This window comes from Atta cephalotes (genome assembly GCF_000143395.1).
Source record: "Atta cephalotes unplaced genomic scaffold scaffold00039, whole genome shotgun sequence".
NCBI classification, from domain to species: domain Eukaryota; kingdom Metazoa; phylum Arthropoda; class Insecta; order Hymenoptera; family Formicidae; genus Atta; species Atta cephalotes.
Genome location: NW_012130103.1, coordinates 310149 through 322374, shown reverse-complemented (window position 1 = coordinate 322374; position 12226 = coordinate 310149). Strand labels below are relative to the sequence as shown.

Sequence of the window (12226 nt, the reverse complement as noted above, 5' to 3'; positions counted from 1 at the left end):
AATGTATGTTTATACAATGATGATATTATGATGTCGAGTTGCATTTGCCATCGCCGATGACGGCAAGACATCGGAAGCATGCTGCGACCAATTTTCGTTTGTCGTTAAGCGGAAGATATACGCGCCAAAAAGCGTCCAAATATAACGCACGCTCCCGATATTATTCTCGTAATTATTATAATTAAGTACTAAACATTTTTTTTCAACACTCATTACGTTTTTCTATCAATCTATTGTCTATGACATACATTGAATTTGCATATATTATGTTCCTCGCTTTATTCACCTACTCTAGTCCAAACACGTCTCTAAGTAGATGTCTTTATATATAAATAGATTCATGATCTTATGATTTTGTAATGCATCGTTTTGAAATAAATTGCTATAAGTTATAATTCGTTTCAAAATAAAGCGTCAGGAAGTCCTAGAAAAGATTGCGTTCCGTTTCTGCACATGAACCGTATGGGACAACAACACATTATATGAGCGTATCGACTCGTTCCCTTGTTTTTATCACTCTTATTGAGACTAAAAAAATGAAATGGGCCATACGCGCCTGGAATTCATTAACGAATATTCATACAATTCAATATTAATTTAAGTAGCTTCAAGGACATTTGTTACGAATTCCAGAATAACAAATGTCCACAACTTGTAGCGAACATTCCCGTGCAGAAGAGTCTCTTTCCCGTTTAAATAACTTTCGCGGCATTGCACGGGAGATTATTCTCATACATACATGAATTGCGTGTGGAGTGAAACAGAACGGCTCATGTGCTCTTCATAGATGCGTTCACTTTGGATGCTTCATTCTAAGGATACATTCCGTTTCATATATGCTCATGATATGTTAGCATCTATGAAGAGCCGTTCACATGAGCCATTTTGTTTTACTTCATTCTTTCTTTCGTGTGTAAGCGATAAAGATAGAATGAGGGCGTCATCACATAGTGACACAAATTTTACGCATAATGCGTGTAATTAATCAGGGACCATTTTTCGAGTTGTTATTACGTTTCTATTACGCGTTTTCTATTACGCGAAATTTCTGTATGTATTATATTTTTATATACTTTGACTATTCTAATATAAATATCAAAGATAGCATTTTTATTGATAAAAAAATCACATGTATGAGAGAAACTCGACGATTTTCAGAAACTGTGTACAATAAACGTACATATAAAAGTGTGTATGCTGCATTACGCAGAATTCATCTTCATGTGTCACATGGAATGTATTACAAACTCGTAAAGGTGATATTTCATTTGTGTTTTTATCGTACGACAAATTTTTCAAGCAGAAATCATAAATGTTGATTGGTTATAAGAGAGATCCGAGGACTTCTCCTGCACACATTTGTGGACAAAAAAAAATGAAATAGCACCCTAACTAATAAATTGCTACCTTTGATATTTCTATAATAGAGTAAGAATAGTCTAAAAAAATATAAAAATATCATTGGTTATCACTGTATGCCACTTGCTTCATGAGACATAGAAATTGAATTTCGCGTAACAGAAAACACATAATAGAGCTGATTCGAAATACGCGGAATAGCTAGCTCCTAATTAGTTACACGACATATATTATGTGAAAAATCTGTGTCATAGAATGGCATCCTAAAGCTTAGAGTGCGTGAGTGCCTAAAATGAATGCAATTCATACGCACCATGTGCAAAAGTAACAGATCCTAAACTTCGAAATCGCTTAGATACACTTGTTTTTACAAAGATATCCACTTCGTGAAGTTATATATGTATGGTAATAGCCGTGAGAATTTACAAATATAAATTTACAATATGTTCGCTGCAAGTTTTCCTATTTTAACTTAATCCTATTTTAAACTAAATTTCTTTTAAGTACCGTCCTTCTCGCTTATTCCATATGCCTTGTTAAAATAAATAAATTAGATATATACAAACATATGTATGTATTCAATAATTAAAAGGCGAATGATCAACAATTGAAAAAGAATTATTAAAAATGAATAAAAAGAAATGTGCATCATCTTATTGCAATTAATCTGGTCCATTCTCATTTACTTTTTAATTATTGAATATGTACATGTGAATATGAAAATGCAAGGCCTAAGCAATACGCCTATTTCCAATTTCTTACTATTTCTTTATATTCTTTACAATTTTTATATATTTCATATATTTTACATATCTTATATATATTTATATATCATCTATTATATATACATAATATTCAATTGCATATATGATATGCAATGGAGCTATTATTATATGAATACATAGGTATGATATAAATTATGAAATATATATGACATAGCTATTTCAAATCAAGATATATGAAAATATACTTTGATTCGAAATACACATCATATATAGTATAAAAAACAATCAATGAACATATATAACTATTTTTTAAATTTGTTTTCTTCAATTTTTATTTTTTATGAATCTCTAGATAAAAATATATAAATACACACAAAAAAAGAAAAAATAAATAGAAGACAGAAAGGAGAAAGAAAGAGAAAGAGCGAGGATAGTTATTGGCAAATTATATGCTTCTATTTTGATTGGAAATTACTATTGAATTCTATTCAAGCGATCATTATAAATAAAAAAAATCCTTTTTATGACAGTGATTGCCTGATTTATATATATCGTATCCTATTTGATCTGAAATTGAATAAAGTTTTTTTCAATAATTTCGAATTCTTATTAGTATTTCTGATCATGCTATCAATGTGTTTCAATTGGTCAAAAAGCTTCTTTTTGCGACAGATAGAATTATTTCCATTGGACGTAACTCAGAAATCTCAAGCAGTTTCAAAACCGTTTTTAAGATAACAAATGCGCTGTACAAAGCAACGTGTTAAGCGAGAAGGATGATATTACAATAAAACCGAATTACAATAAAATCGAAAGAGGATATTACATTGAATCGAAACTCGTCATCTCTTACTGTGTATACTTGAATGGATTGAAGTCCCTATTTACTACGGAGAAACCACGAAACTCTTCTTGATCGATGTCGCACGATTTGTCTGGACTATCTGGCGTTAATACAGGCTCTTCTTTCGTAAAAACAGCGTCAAAATTAAGAGCCTCTTTTTCATTTTTCTAAAAATTTCGAAAAACAATTATGTAACACAATCCTGTGTCATTTTAGTATTTATTAATTAAAACAACAAAGCGCGAAACTCACAATTTTAGGTCTGATTGGAGGTTCTACTTTACGCGCTTCGAGAGCTTCCCAATCTAGATGTTTGAAAAATGGCTGGACCCTTATAGCATTTTCGCCACCGTCGGCTGCAACACAACCTAATCGCTTGGCAGGATTCTTGGTCATAAAAGCTTTTACAACAGACACTGCATCTGAAGAAACCCACACTGGAAACACTAAGTCATCTCGTAATATTGCTTCGAATAAGTCGTCTTCAGTCTCGGCTTCGAAAGGTGGTTGTCCAGCCACCATTTCGTATAACAACACACCGAGAGCCCACCAATCAACACTAGCACCATATGGCAATTCTTGAAGTATTTCCGGAGCTATATAGTCAGGCGTACCACAAAATGTCGATGCCGTCGATTCTCCCTCAATTATATTCTCTTTACACATTCCGAAATCCGCAAGTTTACAATGTCCTTCCGCATCCAGCAGTATGTTGTCCAGTTTCAGGTCGCGGTATATAATATGATGTTTATGCAAAAACTGAAGCGCGAGTGTCACTTCTGCTGCATAGAAACGTGCCCTCGGCTCTTCGAATTTTCGAGCTTTCTGGATATGGAACATCAGATCACCTGAAACAAATCAAGAGATAATAGCAGTATTCAAATAAATAAAAGATATCTTTCATTTTATTCTAAAATGGCAATTTGTACCTCCTTTCACATATTCCATAACGAAGAAGAGTCGATCAACCGTCTGGAAACAACTGTGGATGGCCGTTAGGAAAGGATGCTTTGCTGCGAGGATTAAAATCTTCTTTTCTGTCATGGTGCAGTCTACATCTTCATCTTGAATAATAACACTTTTTTTCAAGATTTTCACGGCGTAAATCTCTTCGGGATTACTTTTCAGTTCGACTAACATTACTTTACCGAAACTGCCTTTACCGAGAACCTTAATAAAATTAAAGTCATCTAAACCAATTTTTTTTACATTACTGTTTCTATCGTCATCTTCGTTAGATGAGTCTCTTAAACTTAACTGCGAGTCATCTTTGGTGTAAGATGAGTCTCTATGACTCCACTGCGAATCATCTTTGGAATTAGTTGAATCTCTTTGACTCAATTGCGAATCATCTTTGGTTGAGTCGTTTTGACTCGAACAACTTGCGCCCAATTCGTCTGTCTGATCATCTCTTGAAGATATTTTTATCGTTTTATCTTTTTGTCCTTTTTTCTGTCCTTTTTTCATCCCCTTTTTATCTTTTTAAATTTTTTATCATCTTGATCTTTTGTCTTATCTTCATCCTTTTCTGCAACTGTAGGTGTTTGTGGACGTGAAGATACTCTAATCTTCGGAAGTCTTAATTGCTTATTTGCACAGAAATTTATTTTTTTCAAAATTTCGCTTAAAGCCTTGGTATCTATACCACAACTGGGTGCAACGTTCTTATAACATCGTTTATGAACATTCATGTTGCAAACTATAGGAAAAATACAACGCAATTTAATAAATTGATTTAATAAAAATTTTAATAGAAAATAATATAAACAATATTTTGCATTACCATCGCATTTCAAGCCTTGTCTGAAAAAGCCGTACAATAAGGATCCGCAGTGGTCACAAAATGTCAATGTTTTATAATTATGAGGATTAAACCGATGGGGAACGTGTATATTGAAGCGTGCTGTTGCCTGCGTGATTTGGGTTCCTTCCTCTCCTTCGACTACAACAATCTGATTGAAAAAATTTTAAAAAATCACAATCTTAGAAAGTAATAATAAAACTTAGTCGAATAAAATCAAGATTTTGGTAATATAGAGAAATTTTTTTGTGTGTATAACACATAGATATAAATTATTATATTTTCCGCGGAAATGCACAATTTCTGATTTAATCATTTAATTGCAACTTTATTTTTAATCACTGTTTTCTCATAATAAATGTACAAGTAAGATTTCTGATGGTTTAAAACAGTGATTAAAGAAGATAATATATCCTTGGAATAGTCTAATCATTGCCGAGTCCCTGGGACCCCTTTGATAATTTTTTCAAAAATTTATCCAGAGTTAATTTTAATAGTATCTCGTCGGTGATAATTAATAATGCAAAACGTAAATTATTTGTGATATTTCTATTATGTCACGTCACTGATTAGAAATAACTAATAAACATACCTCTTCTTTCATTCCTGAACAATTCGTTATCACCAAGTTATGACATCTTTTGTGGACTACGCAAGTGCATACTGAAACAGCAATACATAAAGTATCCTCTTATAAAAATGCTCGCTTCCAAGATGTAATACAGCACGTCCAAAGCTAGCTACATGCGTGATAAGACGCATCCGGAAATTATTTACAATAATACCATAAGCAAAAATAAAATTGAAATTCACATAATATTATTCTCTCAAGATCAGCAATTTTGATAAAATTATCAAGCTCTAAGATAGCATATTTGGAATTTATATTGAAGGACAACATGTAATAAACTGAAAAACTATTTAGCTACAAATCTAAATTGTATCGAAATGAAATAAAATCAGGAGAAACAGAGACCTAGGTAATACATTAAGAATCAAAATTCTTACGTTACTAACTAATATAACAATAAGTTAAGTAATAAAATATTTAATCATGAAGCAGATTAATACCAAGGCGGTCATGTGTACTAGTCGTGATGAATATAAAATGCATAAATTGACGCGACAATTATAGGACGTTATGGTAGTTAGGAATGAAGCATTAAAGAAGTAAAATGTTAAATCGATGAAATAACAGTCTTCTAATCGTGATTTTTCTCGTAGTTAAAACTCGCACGTACACATTCATAACTGCACACATTCATACGTAAGGGTGCGGCAAGCGGATACATAACTATAATCTGTTAATAACAGTGTATGTGTCTTCTCACCTTGACACTGATAGCCTTGCTTGCCAAAGCCCCTGAAATATAATAGACAAAACACGTCACATCCTCATAATCCTTCCTAAGACACATACGTTTGCTTTCTTCAACCATGCTTAGTCATCTATGCTATTCCTTGATTTTGATATGATTAATGACTTGTGCGATGAGAAAGATTGATCAAATCACTTCATAGATCCTAGTCGATATTTAATCTTCTATTTTATACAAATTATTTGTTTATTTTTAAATATTGCCAATTAGAACAGTATGTTGTGCAAATGTTCCAACACCTAAATATTTTGAAATGGATTCAGCAAATTATATAAGGCATGTACTTTTGTAAAAAAACCCAAGCATGCATCCTGTTAAAGAAAATCCCAAATAGCATTTGTGTAGAATATACCTTGGTAGCCAAGCTTGCTTATTCTAATCTGCACTTGAATCTCTCGAGTTAAAATAATTATTTATAGTAATTCAATCTCCAATGCAAACCAATATTAATTACATATTAGCTAATAAATACTTTTCCTTGGCATTACTAATACAGATAACGAGAAAAGACCAAATACCAAATGCATGCAATCCTGCATTTTGTAAATTTTTAATTAATTAATTCGAGGTGTATTATTAACTAAATTTTGACGTGTTTGTAAATGTAATTGCGGGTGAATATACATCAGTTTAAGCATGCTCCCATTTTCCTATTTTGAGATAGCACGCACTCTGCTATCATAGCGATCAAGAAGTATTGTATATAGAATCTTAAATAGAGAGAAGCGATGTTTCTACAGACATACATACCAAATGAAGTCACGACAGTGCGAACAAAACGTCGGTTGTTTTAGAAAGGTAGCCATAAATTTATGTCCATTTATTTGGTGAACCCTTCGTCGCATCACTCTCTGGCGACTCAAGGGCTCTTCTTTCTCCTGAAATTCTCTTTCATGTCGGTCTTTCTTGCCTTTATTACGCTTACGTGCCTCACCACTAGACTCCCCATGGAAACTTGGTTGTCGAACTGAAATATTAAATCAAGTTAATTGAATCATGTATATTTACAAAATATTGAGATTTTTCTTACTTGGTGCATTCCACATTGCTATTATTAGTCGCAATCTTCCCTGAGGTTCTAAATCAACCTGCAACAATTTTTATTATTAATTAAATAATCCTAAAAATGCACATTATATCTTCATATGTATAGTCTATGCACTGATTATCTTAAATTCATTTGAATATTGTGCATAATTCCAACACGAATGCAAATTTTTCATTATATTTTTTTCCAGAAAAAGAGCAAACATCGTAAAATATGATTATAAAAAGTTCAAATGATTATAAAAAATTGAAGTCTACATAATAAATTTAAAATAGTAAATAATATTTGTACAAGAAAAAATTACATTAAATCAAACAAGATGTTTTCTACAAATTTTTAAATGTGTAGAAATATGTACAATGATTTTTTGCAGCATTTAATATATTTTTTTATTTTAATACAATTCAATTCAATACTTTCAATACTTTTTTTAGCCATGTTACATAGGATTTAAATGTAGGATTTTTTTAAGATAGCAAATTTCCCATATAATAAAATTATATATACTTATAATCTCTAATTTGTAGCAACACACACACACACGCGCGCGCGCGCACACACACACGCACACACACGCGCGCGCGCACACACACGCACACACACGCGCGCGCGCGCGCACACACACACACACACACACACAGAGTACAATTTATCATTTTTCATGATGGATTCCGCTAAGAGAGCTTTCCAGAAATGGAACACAGTCATAAACTAATATTATATTTATCTGTTTTTATCATGCGACAAGTTTTTTAAGCCTGTCAATTGAATATATAAGATAAAGAGATCTGAAAACCTTTCTCTCCTGCAGTCAATTAACACGCTTGAAAAATTTATCGTACATACGACGAAAAACGGAAATTCTAATTAATATTAGCCATACACTACGCTTTTCAATTGTGCATTAAACCTTATTGTGTTACAGTGTCTTGTGTACAATCGTGGGCAGAATAGTTGCAACATTTTTTTTTTCAATGGATTCATAAGAACCAACTTGCTTGGTGAACAGGACTGAATTCCGAAACCCATTTAAAAAAAAGTGTTACTATTCTATTCCACAACTGCTCGTTGCTAAAAAGCAATGCATATTGACTGACTCATGATGACACAACGTGCTCAACAAATGCTTGATTATATCTGAAGATTAATCATGTAACTTTTTACTTAAAATGAAAATGTAAAAAATGAAAATTTTTTGTATGTATATGTATATATGTACATACATAAAAAAATTCATTTTTCACGTTTTCGCGTTAAGAAAAATTAAAATTACATGATTGATCCCCTAGGCTTTAAACACTTCTCTACACATGGACAGGATGCTCAATGTTTTTATGCGCCATCTACCAAAGTGAGGGAAACTTCATGTTTAACAAAAATACAAAAATTTACGGTCATTCATCTGATCCATCCTATTCACTGTTGCTTTAACTATATATAGTTATATCAAAACTGATATTTCATGATACATATGAATACTTTAATATATATGGATATATACTTATAGAAAAAAAATTAGCATAGACATCTGTGTGTGTAGTGTGTGCGCGCGCGCGCGCGCGTGTGTAGTGTGTGTGGGAGGGGGGCAGCATATAGTAATGCCATCTAGAAAAGCAGAGGTAGAACTATCATAAGCTGGTATTCATAGTTGAGATTTTTATACTTAAGATTATCTTAAGTACAGTCTTAAGATCACCAATCCTCTAATAAGTCTTCTAATCTAGTTAAATATTAGCAGCTTAAGACATTACTTAAGACGGTCTTGAAATAAAACTGAACTTCTATGTTTCAGTTTGAGCACCCTGCGCGTGGATTCCAGTTGCAGTCGATAATTCATCTTCTCTGGTAAAACGAAAGAGATAAATTATCGACTGCAACCGAAATCCACACGCGACAGAGAAAATTAGTGCAGAAATAATCATCTTTCATGGTAAAACATGGAACATTGGGACATACATGAAAATTCACCTTGTCAACAAAATACAGAGACAACATGCATGTCCAAAAAGGGGACATAATATGTCTTATGGATTTTGAAGACATTTTTACATGATATCTGAAAGACAACTTGAATGATATTTTCAGGAAGTTTTATGTCCGCGTTTTGGACATATTGTTTTCTGAGTATTCAAAACAATAAAAACAGATTTTATATAACAGAATCCTTAAAATATTCAAGATATTTATGGGAATTATCTGAAAGACATCTATATCAATATATAATCTATCTATCTAAAAGACATCTATATCAATACAGTATCAATACAGTATCAAAATGTGTTATACCTATATTTTTAATGGACAATTTCCTTAAGACGTCTTGAAGATCACAGAAAAGATTTAAGGGGTTTCCAGATAACATCATGTCCAAAATGCGATATTTTCAAAATGTCATCAAGATGTCTTTTAAATATTGTGTCATAGAGATGTCCTCAAGCATCTGTAAGACATCTTACATCTGCTTTTTGAATATGTATGTTGTCTAAGCTTCTATAATTTTATTTGTCTGTTTTATCGGCTAAATGTAATAATTTTTGTCGTATTTTTCTTTTTTTTTCAGATTTGAAATCCTTTTCCAAAATTAGAGTATACGCATTAATATGCGTCCGTAAAGTGGAATTTATATTGAAAACAGAAGAAATTTTTGAAAATGAGATTGATTTTTACTACTTGTTAGTCCAATGTAGCGTCTACATTTGATTACATCGTGACTGGTAACAACATTGCTTTATATGATAGCTTTGCAATCTGTACTTACGAAATTGTAGTCTAGACTAATAGGTTACATGAACAAACAACATCAAGTTCTTAAAATTAGACTTAGACGCCTAATTCGACATGAAAATGCGTCGTAAAAATTTATGCATATGATATTGATGTAGTAATATATAGTGATGTCAAGTAAATTGTATGTATGTAAATCCTACTAAATCGATAAAACAAACAATTTTAGGATCTGCAATTTTAGATAGTATATTTTCGATCGATATAGATATTCTTTTTGATTTCGTAACATATATCACTGCATTGATAGAAAAGTTACAAGAAAGAAAAAAATCAGCATTTTTGGAAGGAAATCGACCCTCTACAGTTGATTTTTTTTCATTATCTCAAATACTAATTTATAACTCTCTTATATGACTCTATCAGCGCATATGCAAAATATTTTATACAAATGAATTATTTTAAAGTTTGTAATTTAATTTTTTAAATTTAAGAATATTTACTTTAGACAGCATAACGTATTATATAAGTTGTATTATTAATTACACCGCGTAACATAAATATATATACGTATTTATCTTTCGCCTGCTTAATACTTCATTCAAAATTATTTTATCAGCATGCTTTATGAAATATTTATTGATTCGATTATTTGTTAGATCTTTTAATTTTATTTGATTTCCTAACTGTAATTAATTCTTTTATTTCATAAATACTGTATTTATTATTGTTCGAGATGTAACCTAAAATAATTTATATATTTATAAAATTTTATATTTCTTAAGCTACAAATTATTAAATAAAATATCTTTATGTATATAAAAATAAGATCGTTTTAGATTTGCATTACTTTAATTTTGTATTATTTTAATATATTTTCTCTTCTTTTGTAATATAAATGTATTATAATTTATTGTACAAAAAGTGTAACGTTTTGGTATTAATAGGAATAAGAATATTAATAACAAAACAGATAGAAAATTAATTATAATTATAAATAATTAATAACTAATAATTCTATGTCTTTGATAGAACTATCCCTCTCTCTCTATCCCGTTTAGAACAATTCTTTACACAATTAATAATTCAAGTATTCTGATTGGAAAAGAGATATTTTCATGAAACTAAATTATCAAACTCGAAGAAATTAAAAAAAAATAATGATCTTTCGAAAATAGAGATTTTAAAATCTTTTTTTTAATTTAAATTTCGTTCATTTTTCTATGAAGTTACACTGTTTGAATCCATTTTTCAAAAAAAATGCCAAGACTTTTGCAATGATCTATTTCGTCGGTGATATTGCATAACTTCATAGATGGAAAATTTGTTATATCAGAAAAACTCTGTATTTAAATTTTACATAAATAATTAAAAAAAGATATTGCAGTAAAAAATGCATTTTATAGGGGATGAACAATACATTTATCTGATTAGAATTTCAAAATAATGTTTAATGTTTTTTTAACAAAAAAAAAAAAGATTAAATATCTCAAAAAAAAAGAACTACTTTCATATTAAATCCTTAATTATTTCGGAAACGCTGAAAATTTGACGTATGGAATCACACATTTTCAGCATCAAAAGATCTCTAAGAAACACTTTATTTGGTTCAAAGTAATTAAAAATATATTTTTAATTAAATGTAATTCTTCTTGAATTAATTTTATACTTTTATATAGAATTTGCACTTTCAAGTTTAACTATATAATAATATTAAATGCGCATAAGCGAAAAAGACCATATTTTTGGTCAAGGCAGTCCTTCATGCCTAATCATATTTCTCTTTATGAATTTATACAATTTCCAGTTCAAGCTGTCTGTGCCGATTAAAAAAAAATTTTTTTAAATTAAAGCTTTGTTTTAATATAAGATAAAAAGACAGTTTCATTTTCATGTTATAAACAAAATTATAAGTTATAATTGGATTAATTTCAATCAATGAATTATGTAAATAAAAATAAATGTTTATACTACATAATTTTTTTTTATAAATAAGAAAAATAGTTTCTAAATTATTAATTTTTTGATAATTTTCGATAAATTGGCTGTATAAAAATAAATCTGTTGTAAAAATAAATTTTTTTTATGAACAGAATATATTGCAGTTCTTTCTTATAACAAAAAACTTTTTCACATTTTATTTATTTTATTGGAAAACGTTAAACATCTATTATAAGAAATGTAATTTTTTAACAATAAACTTTTTAATAATACTTTTTGAATATTGTAAAATTATTCATTTATTTATTACTACGTTAAATTATTATAAGTATTATTTTGATGTTAATATATAATAATATATATATATATATATATATATATATATATATATATATATATATATAT

At 29.9% G+C, this 12226-nt stretch overlaps 1 protein-coding gene across 1 annotated transcript in view; it reads right to left on the bottom strand.

Annotated features, from left to right (window-relative positions):
- Window positions 1–2933: 2933 nt before the first annotated feature.
- LOC105621981 (protein kinase C-like) overlaps window positions 2934–12226 on the bottom strand; it is a 12250-nt gene continuing 2957 nt past the window's right edge. Inside the window, 9 exon segments of the mRNA XM_012203412.1 lie at window positions 2934–3095; window positions 3181–3776; window positions 3858–4412; window positions 4415–4627; window positions 4712–4880; window positions 5322–5392; window positions 6061–6092; window positions 6859–7075; window positions 7139–7196. Of these exon segments, the coding sequence (XP_012058802.1) occupies window positions 2934–3095; window positions 3181–3776; window positions 3858–4412; window positions 4415–4627; window positions 4712–4880; window positions 5322–5392; window positions 6061–6092; window positions 6859–7075; window positions 7139–7196 (2073 nt within the window).